The sequence below is a fragment of the Jaculus jaculus genome, chromosome 1 (genome assembly GCF_020740685.1).
Source record: "Jaculus jaculus isolate mJacJac1 chromosome 1, mJacJac1.mat.Y.cur, whole genome shotgun sequence".
Lineage (NCBI taxonomy): Eukaryota > Metazoa > Chordata > Mammalia > Rodentia > Dipodidae > Jaculus > Jaculus jaculus.
In genome coordinates, this window is record NC_059102.1 from 302,441,565 (window position 1) to 302,459,441 (window position 17,877).

At 43.0% G+C, this 17,877-nt stretch overlaps 1 protein-coding gene across 3 annotated transcripts in view; it reads right to left on the reverse strand.

Moving 5' to 3' along the window:
- Positions 1–17,877, reverse strand: part of Tnn (tenascin N) — a 79,703-nt gene that overhangs the window by 25,288 nt on the left and 36,538 nt on the right. The window contains exons 10-15 of one of the 3 annotated variants that reach the window (XM_045153002.1): positions 15,730–15,993; positions 12,309–12,572; positions 11,017–11,280; positions 8,615–8,878; positions 7,030–7,293; positions 2,298–2,561 (exon numbers count right to left, since the gene is read on the reverse strand). In XM_045153002.1, coding sequence (XP_045008937.1) covers positions 2,298–2,561; positions 7,030–7,293; positions 8,615–8,878; positions 11,017–11,280; positions 12,309–12,572; positions 15,730–15,993 — 1,584 coding nt within the window. The remainder of the gene's footprint in view (positions 1–2,297; positions 2,562–7,029; positions 7,294–8,614; positions 8,879–11,016; positions 11,281–12,308; positions 12,573–15,729; positions 15,994–17,877) is intronic. The other 2 variants (XM_045153011.1, XM_045153022.1) reach the window with 2 other exon arrangements.

Here is a 17,877-nt window from a genome sequence, read left to right on the forward strand (position 1 = left end):
CCCACTGGTCCCCTGGCCACAGACTTGTCTGACTTGGCTACATCCACATTTCTATGAAGTAAAAAGATGATGGTTTCATTATGGGTTTTTGTTTGGTTGGGGATTTTTTTTTTCTTTTTTTCTTTTTTCTTTTTTGAGGTAAGGTCTCACTATAGCCCAGGCTGACTTGGAATTCACTATGTAGTCTCAGGGTGGCCTTGAACTCACAGAAATCCTCCTACCTCTGCCTCCCAAGTGCTGGGATTAAAGGCATAAGCCCCCATGCCCAGCTTTGCACAGCTTTTTTAATGTGAAAAGTTTTACTCTAATAATTTTGGGATTTAAAATACTGGCTAATTTTAGGGAGGTCACTGATAACCCCCAAAATATTACAGGCCATTGCCAAGGCTCTTGGTTTCTCACCAGGAATAGATGTTAAGACTCTATTGCTGAAGACTCCACATACTTGGGCTGCAATGTCACTGAGAAATCATGCTGGAGCTGAGCTGAAAACCTCCTCCGTGTAGACCAGCTGACAGAAAGCTGGAAAAAGCTATGCTAAATGCAGTTCAATGAGAGAGAAAGAAATCACCAGTGGAAACACTCTACAGAGGACACTGCAAGCCTTGAATTTGACCAGCCAGGCCAAATGAGTCAACTGGTGCAATAGTGGCATGTTTGTTATGGGGAAAACAACTGTTCTATAATTGGACTGGAGGCCATGGGAGAGAATACATCCCTAATACAGCAAACCTACAACAGAGATAGTCATGAGCCCTAGGGGTGTAACATCTGCTGGTGTCTGACTAAATGTATATACTATGCTCACCAAACTGCCCAGTAAGCACTTCTCTTAATGTTCATACCAATATATTAATGCTACTCTCACTTTTGGTTAGAGAAGCTTCTCTTTTCAGATAGCAGTGACCTTGGGATGACTCAAAAGGTACCGTGGTGCTGAGAAGAAGTTATAGAGGAGTGCTCAGCACTGAAATATCTCTATCACATCTTCCAAGGCTCAGGGCCCATTGTGGAAGAGGTGGTGGAAAGAATGTTAGAGCCAAAGAAAGGTAGAATTCCTTACAATGTGCTCCTCCAGATACAAAATGGCCTGGATATCCATGACCTCACAGTACCTACACTACCTACACAAGACCATCATAATAGGAGGAAAAGATGATAACATCAAAATAAAAGAGAGACTGATTGGGGGTGGGGGAAAGGGGTATAGTGGAGAGTGGAGTTTCAAAGGTTAAATGGGGGGAGGGAGGGAATTACCATGGGTTTTTGTCCACAATTATGGAAGTTGTCAATAAAAATTAAATTAATTAATTAATTAAAGTGTGCACTAAAAAGAAAATAAAATACTGACTAATTTTGACTGGTTAAAAAAAAAAAAAATTTAAGTGCCACCAACTTCAGTGGCCAGGTTCAAATAACTTGACTCAAAATTCCTGAAGAGAGATACAAACCTCCAGGATTTACTAAAGCCTCATTCTACAGTGCTGATCTGAGACCAGAGGTACATGTAGCCTAATATCTTTGTTTCTCAGCAGGCCATGGCATGTTCCACCATCACTCCACCCCCGTCCAGGAAGCAGCTCCTGCTTCTTTCTTCTCACAGTTGGAGCAGAGCCCTTCAAGGCCTTAACACCAAACAAGGTGTTCTGTAGCAATCTCCTGACTTGGACCGAATTAAAACATTCTCTCCAGGGAGGTTCAGAGACTCCGGAGGTAAATAAGTCTCAGAAAGCTGAAACTTAGGTCACAAGGCCTCCTGCCCAAGGTTAAAGAGACAGTGCACAACTGCTGGGGTTCAGGGGGTACTCTCCAACCAGCCAAACTGCCTGTCCCCATGGTATGTGCAATGAGCTCCAGAGATGTGGCTCCCCTGCACTGACACTGGTTTCAGAGTGAACTTTACAGTAATGCAGATGCCTTAGAGGCATTCATGCTTCAGCAAGCTTTTCCTCATCCATGGGCTGTAAACACCCCCAATAAACTCATTGGTTCACCAAAATTGGACTTAAGAGCAATTGTGCTTTGCTCTGTCATCTGACCCTATCTGGGTATAAATGGACTTCTGTTCATATCTCCCCAAGGGAAAAGTTTCGCCCAACACAAGGGCAGACAGCCTGGCAGCTGCGTTCTCATCCAAACGATCATGCCAAGTACTGTCTCAGAAAGGTGAATATGGAACCACTTAGCACAGTGTCCGCAAGCAAAGCAGCCAGCCTCCTTGCTCCCCTCCAAACCCAGGAAGGAAGACTTACTCTTGGGAAGCGTGAAGTGTGCCCCTGAACTGGCCCGCACTGTACCTGTAACAGCCTCAGTGTTGGCCTTCTTGCTCTCCCGGGCCCCCTTCTGGGCCCACACGTGGACCGTGTACTCCACACCTGGCCTCAGGCCTGTGAGGACGGTGCTGCTCCGATCCTTTGACACTGGAACCTCCCTGGTCTCGCCGTCAGCAGAGGTGTAGCGCACCATGTACCTGTCGATGGTGGCTCGCACTGGATCCCAGGAGATGGTGGCTGTATTCTCTGTCACCCGATTGGTCACCAAGTTTTGGGGGCTGTCAATTTCTTTGGAAAAAAATATTTAGAGCAGGTTAATTTTAGACCCAAGAAAGACCATAGATACATCCCCTCCCCAGGAGCTCTCCATTTGAGTTATAACTAACAATGGTATAATTCCCATAAAACAGATGAATCTGATAGTACACTCCTATAGTCTCAGCACTTGGAAAGCTGAGGTGAGAAGATCACAGGTTAGAGGTCAGCTGGGGCTACATAGTGAGATTCTGTCACAAAAAACAGCAGGATTGGGGCTGGAGAGATGGCTTAGCGGTTAAGCGCTTGCCTGTGAAGCCTAAGGACCCCGGTTCAAGGCTCGGTTCCCCAGGTCCCACGTTAGCCAGATGCACAAGGGGCACACGCATCTGGAGTTCGTTTGCAGAGGCTGGAAGCCCTGGTGCACCCATTCTCTCTCTCTTCCTCTATCTGTCTTTCTCTCTGTGTCTGTCGCTCTCAAATAAATAAATAAATAAAATTTAAAAAAAAAAGCAGGATTGGAGAGATGGCTTAGTGGTTAAGGTGCTTGCCTGCAAAACCTAAGGGCCCATCATCAATTCCCCAGTACCCACATAAGCCAGATGCACAAGGTGATGTACACACAAGGTTGTGCATGTGCACAAGGTGGTACATGTGTCTGGAGTTCAGATTCTCTCTCTTGCTCGCTCTCTCTCTCTCCCCCTCTCATATAAAGAAAAAAAAACACAAAAAATATTATAATAAGCCAGGCATGGTGGCACACACCTTTAATCCCACTAATCAGGAGGCTGAGGTAGAAAGATTATTGCTATGAGCTTGAGGCCAGCCTGGAGCTACAGAGTCCAGATCAGCCTGGGCTAGAGTGAGACCTTGCCTTAAAAAATATACTGTAATAAACAAAAATAGAATAGAGGAGCTGGAGAGATGGCTTAGCAGTGAAGGCATTTGCCTGCAAAGCCAAAAGGACCTAGATTCAATTCCTCAGGACCCACATTAGCCAGATGCACAAGGTAGCACATGCATCTGGAGTTTATTTGCAGCGTCTAGGGGCCCTGGAGCACCCATTCTCTATTTGCCTCTGTCTCTGCTTCTTTTTCTCTGCCTCAAATAAATAAATAAAAATGAAATATTTTTAAAAAATGGAATAGAGGACTGGGGAAATGGCTCGGTAACTAAGAGTACATGGCATTAGGGCCTGAGAGGGCCTGATTCACCCTGAGTTCGATTCCCCAGTAGCCATGTAAACAGCTGAGTGTGGCCATACAAGCCTGTAACCCCAGTCCAGTAGGGAACAGAGACCAGAGATTCACTGGAGCTCAGTGGCTGAAAAAAAAAAGTCTAAAAGAAAAGAAAAATGGGACTATAGGTTTAGTGAGAGACTGTCTCAAGGAAACACATAGAAAGTGATAAGAGGAGGAGGCCCAATGTTCTCTCCTGGAAGGCATGAACTCTTCAGCACCCACAAATGCATGCCGCATAACACATACACACACACACACACACACACACACACACACACACACACACACACAAAATAGAGGCAAGATGCTCTCAGTTTCCACTTCCCAGGGAAACAAGCTACTGGCTATCAAAACTGGAAGGAATCAGATCATAAATCAATATGGAAAGTTCCTATCCTTATAGTTCTCACCAAAGTAACAATAAAAAATCTAAACAAGATAAGCCACCCAAAACTGCCATTGTAAGAAGCTCTTTGATGCTCTTTGTGGCATCTGGCTGTGCTTCACCACATCTGAGAACAAACTTGTACCTTTCAGCCTTCTTGACTCATGAAGGAAGGAAATTGAAGCCAAGCATGGTGGCTCATGCGTTTACTCCCAGCACTCAGTCCGTTGCTCACAGCCTTCAGGTGCTGGGGCCTCCCAAGTTCCTTCTCCTCCTTGTTCTCTCTCTGCATAGCTCTCTAAGGGGCGCTATCATGCCCACAGCTAGAAATGCCATCTGGGTGCTCATTGCTCTGTAGGAGCATCAATGCGGAGGCCCTGGCTTGTATCTACTATTGCATATCCACCAGTGCCTGGATTGACTCAAAACCTCAATAAAGATTTGTGGGATTGATAAATCACTCAATTAACCAAGAAATCTCACAAGGATCTCGAACTTAATTGACATTCCTTTCCTGAAGAGATAAATATCTCTCAGTCCTCCTTCTCAAAAAATAAAAAATGCTTCCATGTTGCACAAATTAGAAACACAGTTCACTCTTGATTTGTTTATTTTCTTCTTACCCCACACCTTATCAATCAGCAAGTACCTTCATTTGTACCTGTAAAATATGTTCTCAGACCCCTACTTTATTCTATTCCTACTCCCATCACATTGCCCAAATCATCTCCAATTCTTACACAGAATTTTGCAATAACTTCTTGAATAATCTTTCTCCTTCCATCCTCAACATTTCTTCCATTATTTACTCACTGAGTCCTAAAAAATGTTTTTTAATGTTTTATTTATTTATTTATTTGAGAGAGAGAGAATGGGCACGCTAAGGGTCTTCACCACTGCAAATGAACTCCAGATGCATGTGCCCCCTTGTGCATCTGGCTAACATGGGTCCTGGAGGTCAAATATGGATCCTTTGGCTTTGCAGACAAATGTCTTAGCCGCTAAGCCATCTCCCCAGCCCCTAAGAAACATTTTAAGTGAATACTGCATCATATATCGTTTAATAGATACAACACATTTCCTCTGTGGGCACCACGTATTCCTCTGTGAGTTGACCCTGCTCCTTCCCACTGCACCTCAGGACATCCTCTCACTAGCTTTGTTCCAATGTTCTTCAACCACTGCACGTGCTCGTCCAGATTAAAGCCATGACATAAATTCCTGCCTGAGCCGTAAATGGCTAGTTTTCTCCAGTAGCCACCCTCTCCTTTTCCTACAAGCACATGGTCCCAACAGATTGCCTGCAGTGATAAAAATATTCTACAGTCTTCACCGTCCACTGTAGCAGTCATTAGTCACATGTGGCTACTGACCATTTTAAATGTGGTTAGCCCGATTTGGAAAATAAATTTTTACTTTTAACTATTTTAAATTAAAATTTAAATGTGGTTATTGAGTTTTACAGGACAGTGTGGCAGAAGTTAAATCTGGGCACATGGCCATTCATCTGAAGACCTCATTTCCCAGCATTCTGGCAGTGAGGTCTGGCACTGAGTCTTGGATCTGACAATAAAATGTGAGAACTGGTGGATGTGATGTTCCAGTCATGTCCTGCCCTTTCTCATGCCCCCTCCCACTAGCTGGAATGCAGATGTGTTGGAACTCTGTAACTGGGGGCAACTCCCTAGGGTAACGGAGCAGTAATAGACAAGAAGTCGGTTCTCCTATACCAGGGAACCGCCATGTCTGACAGTGGACACCGTACTACTTCTTCCTCGTGCTGCTGATACCCTATTCCTCTCCTTCATAGAACTTACCATCTATTGTCAGAAGTTTGCTTCCTTGTTTATCATCAACCTCTCTTACTGGAATTAAGAGGGAACAGATCACATTTATTTTGTTCATCCCCAGTTTTGGCACTTAAAAGGTGCTAATGAAATTTAGCTGCATGTGGAACACAGCTCCAGCTACTCATGATAGTATATGTAACTTTGTACCATAAAATTTCTACTAAATCAAACCATACTTGGGTTTCTCTTAGATTATAGGAATGGCTTGCCACTAAACATACATAAAACAGCTTGCTACAGAACAGTTCTTTAACCCAATAGTCTTAGGAACTTTATATAGGATTTGTACTATTTCCTATAATTTTCTATAGCTGAGAAGCGTAGTGGTCAAAATCATATGCTTTGCAAAAAGTTTTAAGACATTAATGGAGCTGTTAAGTACCTATTTATAGTCTAGTACTATGCTTTCTTCTTTCTTCAAGTGAATGAAAGTTTTTTACAGCCAACTCTCAGCTGTGATTTGAACATAAGACTCAACTCATGATCAAATTGCCACTGTGACAATAGTAATAGGTGTAACCATTGAACTGTGATTGAGACTCCAGGATTCTGCTGTCATGAATGGATTAATACCATTATCAAGGAGTGGGATCGTGCAAGAGTAGATTCCAGTTCAGTAACCCCTTTGTCTTCTTTTTGTCTTTTGCATGTTCTCTTGTCCCTCTGCCATGTTATGATGCAGGACAAAGACCCTCACCAGATACTGGCACCAATACTTGGACTTTCCAAACTCCAGAACTATAAGCCAAATAAACATTGTGTTTTTCATAATTTACATAATAAGCAGCCCTCTTGTTATTCCAGAAGGAAGATGAAAGAATTTCCTGAAGCAGTCCTTGGTCTCTGACATCATAGTTCTCCAAAATACCTGTGCCATCATTCCACAATAACAAGATGAACCCACATTCACGAATCCAGTTTGCTCATCTCTTTCTTCCCACTCCATGTCAATGTAAGAAAAGGAAAACAAAACTTGAGCTCCCATAACATGACAGGTGATATTCCCAGAGAATAGTGTTCCTTACCTGTGGGGGCCTGGGTGTTGGCTTTCTTGCTTGTCCGACCTCCCTTCTGGGCCCACACGTGGACAGTGTACTCCACGCCAGGCCTCAGGCCTGTGAGGACGGTGCTGCTCCGATCCTTTGACACTGGAACCTCCCTGGTCTCACCGTCGGCAGAGGTGTAGCGCACCATGTACCTGTCGATGTCAGCCTGCACAGGGTCCCAGGAGATGGTGGCTGTATTCTCTGTCACCTGGTTAGTCACCAGGTTTTTGGGACTGTCTATGTCTAAAAAGAAAAGTTTTAATCAATATGTGCAATTTAAAGGCCCAGGGTACAGAGACAGGTGATTGTGTCACCTGGGGAGACCCTTTCATGTTCTGTGGCTTTCTGTCTCATACATTCCAATTTCAGTGGGAATTTTGTTTTTATGTTGTTATTTCTTTTGTGCACACACATCTTCTCTTCCCAGAAATACTTCTGTCCTAAAACAGAAAACCCAACCAACCAGAATCTGAAAAACCTAGACTTCTACCAAAAGTTGAACAAAACAAATCTCTCCATTCATTTTACATCAAGCCTCCACTGTGCACAAGGCACCTCATAGGCAGACTTCAAGACTTGGGTTCTGTTTACAAGGCGCTAACAATTTTGCTACCCCTATCATGACTATAAAAAGTTCCACCTTATTCTAAGATACTAGAAGCCAGATCCAAATATAAATACTGCAGGAAGATGGTTGCAGCCTATTCCTCTTTGTGTCCCCAGTGCCAGCCAGAGGACAGGGTACATGGAAAGTGCTTAGTACATATTACCAAATAAATCAGCAAAAATTAAATCCTGCTTTAATGCCTCAAACGCATATGGAGTCACTCTCATGCTGGCTTGATGGCCATCACTGTACAGAATATAGTCACATATCTCACTGACAATTAGATATAAATGTCACACAGGTATTGGCCTAACCTCAAAATCCTGAACAACTCTTATTTTGCTACTGCACAGAAAGCAATAAATTTCCCTCTCTCGTTTAGTCAACTTTATTTGGGTAGTTCTGCTAGGCAGTCTCCTGTTACTACTTATCCCATCATACCAAAGAAACACCTCTTCACTGTTAGTCTCCACAACTGTATCACGTATTTCTCATTCACAGAACTTATCACCTATATTGACAAATGTGTTTATAAGTGAAATATAATTTAGAGTCAAGAAAACAACATATAGCTACTTGCTGTAGCAGATATAAAATCTATAGTCTTGAAGTCAGATTTCAATAAGACTTTAATTTCACTTTCTGGTTCCACTCACAAACTCACTGAGGAAAAAAACAAATTACTGTCAACAGCAAAAGACTCATTTGCCCACAAAATGAGGTCTACATGCAACTATCCAAAAAGAGCTTGGAGACTATCTAGAGAATTTGGCATCTTGGAAAACTGGTTAAAAGGAATCAAGGAATGGTATGTGCAGTTGATTATGAGGGACCTGATCCTGCTCCTGCAAACATCATCACTTTCTACTCATTTTACAGGAGGAAAACAAAACCTGACTTCCCAGAGGCTTACCAGTGAGGACAGGTACTAGACTCCCTAACTTTGAAGTTCATTACCTGTGGGAGCCCTGGTGCTGGCCTTCCTGCTCTCCCGGGCACCCTTCTGGGCCCACACGTCAACCTTGTACTCCACACCTGGCCTCAGACCTCTCAGGACAGTGCTCCTTTGGTCCTTCCCAACAAGAAATTCCTTGGTCTTTCCATCAGCAGAAGTGTAGCGCACCACGTATCTGTCAATGTCAGCCTTCACTGGGTCCCATGAAATAGTAAGGGTGTCCTCTGTTGCCTGATTAATCTCCAGGTTTTTGGGGCTGTCAATATCTAAAAAGAAATTGCTTATTGACAAACACTAGTAATTAACACCAAAGAGTGGGGTCATTTTGCTTTGACTGTGTTTCCTTTTCCTATGGTTTCACAACTCAGATGAGTATTTTCAGTTCTCATGGATAAAAATCTCGTCTTCTTTACTGGATGCTTAGATCCTCAAAGAGGAAACACAAGATAGTGGAACAAACACCACACCCAGAGTTGGAGGGGCTTGGTTCTATACTCAGCCCCAGGAGCAGAGCTGAGAGGCTAGAAGCACCTTAGGATACAATCAGTAGACCAAGAATCCTATCTCAGCTTTACCATTGGCCAGCTACAGCCTGGCGCAACTCAGCTGCATATGACTCCACCTTGATTCATGAAGTATGAGACTTCCAACATTCCATTCCACGAATACTTCATGAATCAAGCCCCATGTCATCAACTATATGACTTGTAAAAACTAAATACTTCACTGGATTTGAGTATTCTCAACTGCAAAACAAAGATACTGATTCCTGCTCCATCAGCTCAACAAATTCCTCTGAGAAGAGGAAGAGAATGAATCTTATTCTTGTTGTGTATATAAAATGATGTAACCACTAAAGAAATATATACTAGCATATATAATATACTGAAAAATAAAAACTGATTTAAAAAGTGGTTCAGAAATTTACTTGTAGGTATATATGTCAATGAAAAAAATAGTACACAAATGTTGCTAACATCATTCTTTATGATACTGAAAGAGCAGAAGCAATATGAAGGTTCAATAGTGACAAATGGAGCTAATACCACTAATAATAAGTGACAATGAATTTTTAAGTTATAATAGAATTGTATATTGGTACATTTTATAATATAAATGAACCTGGAAAATACAATGCTTCATAAAAGAAGTCAGTCACAGAAGGCCACATAGTATATGAATCCATATAGTGATATCCAAAACAAAAAATGAACTCTCTCTCTCTTTCTCTCTCACAAACATATATATTTATATATATATATATCACATATAAGAGAGAGAGAGAGAGGGGGGGGGGAGTTCGTATATACATAGTTTTTTTGTTTTTTTGTTTTTTGCTTTTCAAGATAGAGTTTCACTCTAGCCCAGGTTGACCTGGAATTCACTATGGAGTCTCAGAGTGGCCTTGAACTCACAGCAAGCTACCTACCTCTGCCTCCCTAGTGCTTGAATTAAAGGCATGTACCACCACACCCAGCTAGAAAACTATAGATATAGACAACACTTGTTACTCATGGCTGTAGAGAGGATGAGAAGTTACTGATAACAGACATGAGGTTCCTCTTGGTGATGAAAATTCTCTGAAATAGTGGTAATAGTTGTATAATTCTGTGAATATACTAAATCCACTGAACTGTACTCTTTTAAAAGGTGAATATTATAGTATATAAATACTGATATAAGGCAAAGAGAAAGCAGATGGAAAACCTTATAATTATCAATTGTTATATATAATTGGAACCAGAGTGAACATATAGTACTCAAAATAGAATTTATTCACTTAAAAAGCAGTATCCTCTCCTTGTCCCAAAAAGATCACAGGAAAATCCATTTCCATAAAGTTCTTAACTCACAGATCCTAAGACACATGGCTTCAAGAGGAATATTTTGAGATTTACTGCAAATGAAACAGACAATTGGAGGAACTGTGGATGGATATATTAATCACCATTAACTTTGAGGAGACAAGATAGGAAGGTGAGTCCGAGCTCTTTATTTTGAGACGTGTTAAGTGGCATGGAGGGATATGCTAATAGCGTGACAAAGCCTACCACCCTGGTCTTCTCCAAATCATTTCTCTTTTTTTCTTCCTTTCTTCTGCCCTTCCTTCCTTCCTTCCTTCCTTCTTTCTTTTCTGTTTTGTTTTGTTTTACAAGGCAGGGTCTCACTCTAGCCCAGGCTAAGCTGGAATTCACTATGTAGTCTCAGGGTGGCCTGGAGCTCACTCATGGCAATCCTCTATCCTCCTACCTCTGCCTCCCAAGTGCTGGGATTAAAGGTGTGTGCCACCACACACGACTTTTCAAATCATTCATTTCTTCCAAGGTCAGAAAGGAACAACAAAATGTCCTCCCTAAGGCTGTTCATGCGATGTGTTACAACCTGAAATTACAACATTCATTACCTGTGGGGGCCTTGGTGTTGGCTTTCCTGCTAGACTGGGCCCCCTTCTGGGCCCACACGTCGACCTCGTACTCCACGCCAGGCCTCAGGCCTGTGAGCACGGTGCTGCTCTCCTCCTTTGACACTGGAACCTCCCGGGTCTCTCCATCGGCAGAGGTGTAACGCACCATGTACCTGTCGATGTCAGCCTCCACCGGGTCCCAGGAGACAGTGAGAGTGGTCTCGGTCACCTGCTCTGTCACCAGGTTTTTGGGGCCATCAATGTCTAAAAGGAAAAGAGCTGATCAATAAACACTTGTAACAAGTGCTAAAAAGTGAGACGATTTTGTAAGGTAACAATATTATGTCAATATTTCAGGAACCAAACCAACAAAGCTAAGTGACTTGTAGAAAGTATGCACTTCAGTGCATTACAGGGTCCCCTGCTGCAAAATGGGAACAGCAACGCCTGCTCTACCAATTCAGCAAACGCCACTGAGTACCAAATAAGTGAATGAGATAATCCTCATTCACTGCTAATGGGTATGGCAAATGCTGTAACCTGCAACTCCACACCTGGCGAAACTGATCCTTTTGAATTTTTTTAAAATAGTTTTATTTATTTACTTGAGAGTAAAAGAGGGATGGTGAATGGGTGCACCAGAGCCTCTAGACACTGCAAACAAACTCAAGACATGTGCATCACCTTGTGCATCTGGCTTACATGGGTGCTAGGGATTCAAAGTTGGGTCTATTGGCTTGGCAGGCAAGCATCTAAATCATTAAGCCATCTCCCCAGCCCTGATCCTTTTATTTTTATCCTGAGGATCAAACCCAGGGCCTTGTGCATGTTATGCAATGTCCTGCTATAGAGAATTGTATTCCCAGACTACTACTAATCTCTCTCTCTCTCTCTCTCTCTCTCTCCCTCCCTCCCTCCCTCTCTCTCTCTCTCTCTCGGTTTTTCAAGGTAGGGTCTCACTCTAGCTCAGGCTTACCTGGAATTCACTATGTAGTCTCAGGCTGACCTCAAACTCTCAGTGATCCTTCTATCTCTGCCTCCCTATGCTGGGATTAAAGGTGTGTGCCATCCCACCCAGCAAATCTCTTATGAGATCAAAATATATGGCTGAATATGACCTTATTGGGAGAGAATCTTTGAGGGACAGGGTAAGTAGTATGACAGTCTGCTCCCATCTTGGTCTTCTACGAATCATTGATGTCTGCCAATAGCAGAGAAGGAAATCATCCACATGTGCCCCCCAACAAGCATAGGGTGATAGTTGCAGCCTTTTCAAGGAGTGATGTCCTTACCTGTTGGGGCTTTGGTGCTCGCCTTTCTGCTCTCCTGGGTCCCCTTCTGGGCCCACACATCAAAGTGGTACTCCACGCCTGGTCTCATGCCCGTCAGGGTAGTGCTCCTCTCCTCCTTCCCAACAAGAATCTCCCTGGTCTCTCCATCCTCAGACGTGTAGCGTACCACGTACCTGTCAATGTCGGCCTTGACTGGGTCCCAGGAGACAGTGGCAGTGTTTTCTGTCACCTGCTCAGCCACCAGGTTTTTGGGGCTATCAATGCCTAAAAAGAAGAGAGTTGATCAATAAGCACTAGTAAGTTTGATGTGGTGCCCCAAGTCGGTAATCTTGCCACACACCCACTAAGGATGCTAAGGCAAGGGGATCATGTGATCATGAATTGGAGGCTAGCATGGGCAGCCTTGTGAGATACTGTAGCAAAAAATAATCATAGGGCCAGGTATGATGGTGCATGCCTTTAATCTTGGCACTCAGGAGGCAGAGGTAGGAGGATCACTGTGAGTTTGAGGCCACCCTGAGACTCCATAGTGAATTCCAGGTCAGCCTGAGCTAGAATAAGACCCTACCTCAAAAAAACAAACTAAAAAAATCACAGGGGCTAGAGATGGCTCATCAGTTAAGGCGCTTGCTTGCAAATCCTAATGACCTGGGTTTGATTCCTCAGAACCCATGTAAAGTCAGATGCACAAGGTGGCACAATCTTCTGGAGTTCATTCATTTGCAGTGGCTAGAGGCCCTGGTGTGCCTATTCTGTGGTGTGTGTGTGTGTGTGTGTGTGTGTGTGTGTGTGTGTGTGTATTTATATGCATTTCTCTCTGTCAGATAAATAAAATATTAAATAATAAAAACACTAGTACTAAGCACCAGGGTGAGACCACTTAGAAAGTTCCCTGTTCTTACAGTTTTGTCCTCTCCTATACTGGTTTTCTGCTGTCTTATTGGCAGAGATCTTGTCTTCACAGTTAGACTCTTGGGTCCTCTAGGAGGCACAGCATAGTGGAAGGAGTCAAAGTTAGGTGTTCGAGTCCCAGCTCATAAGGTCAGAGCTGAGAAGCAGTAAGTACATTGGGTTTCAGTCAGCAGGCCTGATCTCACCTCTGCCATTGGCTATCTATGACCTTGCAGACCCCAGGTCTCCATCATACAATATCTCAGTATTCCGTGAGCATTTCATACATCAAACCCTTCAAATCAATAGCTAACTGTGTGAAGACAGAAAGCGTGTACTGCACTGGATTGGGGATTCTCAACTGGCAAACAGGGTCATCAATTCCCATTCTACCAATTCAACCAAGTGTGCTGAGGACAAATTAAATGAAGAAAAATGCCTTCTTTTGTATATAAAATGTAACAATCACCTTGGAACGTAGTTTGGTAGTAACCCAAAAATTAAATATATAGAATTACCAATTCCACTCCAAAGCATATCCCCAAGAAAGATGAAGACATATGACTATAAATGCCCCCAGCACCATATTCACTATAGCTAAAAAGTGGAAACAACCCAAATGTTCACCAAAAGACAAAGTGATAAACAAAGCTGCATATTCATTTTAAGCAAAACTAGGTGTTGATATGTTACAACATGGATGAACCTGGAAAATCTGTTTCAAGAAAAAGTCACACAGGTCATCCATTTAAATAAATGTCCAGGGAAGAGCTAGAGAGACAGTGATATTATCAATTGTTACCTAGGGTGGGGGGGATGAGGCTGGGGAGTGAATGGTCATGAATGTGGTTCTCCTTTATGTGATGAAAATCTCTAGACAGTGCAACTAATTGAGTCACTGTGTTAATAGACTAAGTGCTGAATCATATACTGTAAAGGATAAATCTCATAGTATGGAAACACATTTTAATAAGGCTATTCATTTTTGTTTGTTTATTCATTCAAGGTAGGATCTCACTCTAGCCCAGGCTGACCCAGAATTCACTATGTAGTCTCAGGATGCTCTGGAACTCACAGTGATCCTTTTACTTTGACCTCCCAAGGGCTGGGATTAAAGGTATGTGCCACCACGCCCAGAGCGCGCACGCGCGCACACGCGCGCGCGCGCGCGCACACACACACACACACAGAGAGAGAGAGAGAGAGAGAGAGAAAGACAGACAGAGATAAAGAGAGAATGGGCCCATCAGGGCTTCTAGCTGCTGCAAACTCTAGATGCATGTGCCACTTTGTACATCTGGCTTACCTGCTGAGCCATCTCCCCAGCCCAATGAGGCTATTCTGAACAGATAAGGAAACATATGGAAAAGTCTTAAAATCATAAACTGTTACTGCGTGTAATTGTAACTATAGGATACCCAGAATAGAACATAGTACTCAAAAGAGGATTTATTCACTAACAAAGCAGTAACCTTTCTGATTCTAAACATATTCTAAAAGCCGTTTTTCTGAAGCACATCAGTATATAACCTAAGCTCATGATTTCTTCCTCAGAACTTTCTGCATGTGTTCATGGTATGTACACGTGTGGGAGATACACATATGTACACATGTGTGCACGCATGTGTGTGGGTACACATATATGCATGTGCTTGTGGATACATGTGAGAAGTCAATATCAGGTATCTTACACAATCCCTATCCACCTTACTTTTTGAGAGAAGGTCTCTCACTGAACTCAGATCCCTAAATTCTCATGTCTCTGCCTTCCCAGCAGCACTAGGATTACAGGCACATGCCTCCATATGTAATATTTAAAAACATATTTTATCTTAAGCTGGGCACGTCTTTAATCCCAGCATTCAGGAGGCAGAGGTAGGAAGATTGCCGTGTTTTCAAGGCCACCCTGAGACTACATAGTGGATTCCAGGTCAGCCTGAGCTAAGGTAAAACCCTACTTTGAAAAAAAAAAAAGTTTTGTTTTGTTTTGTTTTTGTTTTTTTGCAAGGGGAGAGAGAACCAGGGCCTCTAGCTTCTCTAAACAAACTCAAGATGCATACACGATTCTGTGAATCTGGCTTCATGTGGGTACTGGGGAACTGACCCCAGGTCATTAGGCATTTCAGGCAAGCACCTTAACTGCTGAACCATCTCTCCAGCTCCATTCCCAGTATTTTACATGGGTGCTAGGGATCTGAACTCAGTTCCTCATGCTTTTATCGCAAGTGGTTTAACCACTGAGCCATCTCTACAGTCCCGCATCTAATTTCATTATGCTACTTCATTTTCAACATGGAATAATTTGGTGATTGACCACAAAGGAAATATTAATGTGTTCATTTTTGTAAGAGCAAAGTCTGTATTTTGAGATTCCGCGTAAAGGACATAGAGGGATAGCAGCAGTAGTATAACAAAGTCTACCATGCTTCTCTGCTACTAAGAGAATGAACCCTTAGAGAGAGAACAGCACATGTCCTCCCTAAGGCTCTCCACTAGATGTGTAACATCCTGAAGTTACAACATTCATTACCTGTGGGGGCCTTGGTGTTGGCTTTCCTGCTAGACTGGGCCCCCTTCTGGGCCCACACGTCGACCTCGTACTCCACGCCAGGCCTCAGGCCTGTGAGGACGGTGCTGCTCCGATCCTTTGACACTGGAACCTCCCTGGTCTCTCCATCGGCAGAGGTGTAACGCACCATGTACCTGTCGATGTCAGCCTCCACTGGGTCCCAAGAGACAGTGAGAGTGGTCTCGGTCACCTGCTTAGTCACCAGGTTTTTGGGACCATCAATGTCTAAAAGGAAAAGAGCTGATCAATAAACACTAGTAACAAGTGCCAAAGACATAGTGATTTCCATTGTCTCATGGACAGAGAATTTGTCTCCACAGCTGGACTCTTAGATCCTCAAAGACAGCACATAAAGCAGTGAAATGGGCACCCCATCCAAAGGAACTGAGTTTCAGCCCTAGAGGCAGAACAAAGAGGCAGGAAGCACATGGGGGTCAGTCAGTAAGCCAGGTATCATATCCAAGCTCTTCAACCAGCCACATGTGGCCTTGAACAACCCAACAGCCTGTCTCTACGCCTCCACATCATCTCTGAGATCTGCAATTACATAGAGTTTTAGATTCGTTCAGGTACTAATATATGCATCTAGTCTCATACATTGCGAAAATGTTTATGACTTGGGCAAGTTTATTCCCTTTATATTTATAAAGCAGGATTGTTAATAATTATGTACATAACTCAAGATTTTAAAAAATGCTATATAAAAGAGGGCTTTGAAAATGTTAAAGTTTTACAGTGTATACAACTCTGAAGCCATAGAATATTCACTCAGTAATTCAAAATGTAATAAAGGCCATACCAGCCTTGGTGCTTCAATTTTTTCCACAGAAGGAAACAGAAACAAGAATTAGGGGTATTCATTTATACCTTACAGTTGTTGTATTACATGAATTAACAACATGTCACTTATGACTATCCACAACACTGAGTAGATACCCAATCAATTATTATTACTAATGGGATCAATCTGTGAACACTTTATAAAAGATTATTTTCCTCCATACATCATACACAGAAGATACTAAAACGTATTTTACCAAGAAAATGATAACATTTCTTAAAGTTCACTGCAATAGCTATTTTCCTAGTCATTTGCTCAAACTCCTACGTCATATGTTGGTTTAGGACCCTTGGCTGGCCAACCATCCTCAGCCTATTAAAAAAGTTTGAGAGTCCAGGGTGTTGGGAATAAAAGAATGTACATATTTGAAAAGACTTATATTCTGTTCTCATGGGTGGTACTTGAGTCATAACTAGTTTCAGTGGGATCGCCCACAGAGCTCATTTGTGTACTGTGGAGTAGCAGAATTCAGCAGGGGTGACTGGAATGTCTGAGACATTCTGCTTACCACAACACAGAGCAGCACCTAATGTGTAGACACCAGGGATGCTGCTAAACATCCTACAATGCACAAGAGAGACCCGTGCAGCAAAGAATTGCCCTGCTCAAATATCATCAATGCCAAGATTGAGCGCCCCTTCCTGAGCATGCGGAGCACAAGGGCTTGTGTGCCTGACACAAAATGTAAGCAGCACGCACGCCATGTCATTTGGCTATACAAGGGAGACGTGTGTTTTGCATGGGACAGATGTGAATCACGTGAAGGAGGGCATGCCTGGGGTTGTGCTAGGAGCTGTCCTGGAGGACTACCTGGAGGAGAGAGGTGACACACTCAGAGCGGGGGGGTCGGGGGGGGAGTATGCTGGGTATGCTGGGGGATTAAGAGGGAGGAGAAATGGGGGAGGTGTTAGGTGGGAGGAAATGACACTTGTCAAGCTAGAAAAACACAGGAAAAAATATAAGAAAAGCTGAGCAGTCCCTTCTCACAGCAGGCAGTTAGCATGCAAACGGCCAACTGTAAATGAAAGACTCTTGCATGAAAATGGGCATCTTCATTACTTAAATCAACATTTGGGGGACGAGACGCTGGCTTATTTTTAGCTAACAAAACACTGCCCTTATTTCTGCCTGAAACATTCATCTGAAGGGCAGAAACAAGAACAAGCTTCATAGAATGGGTTTCAACAGGTAGTTTTTTTAAACAGAAAAGTTGTTTGTGGATCATAATCCACAAGCCTGCCACGGTAGTTGTTTGAGCTTTCTTCCTA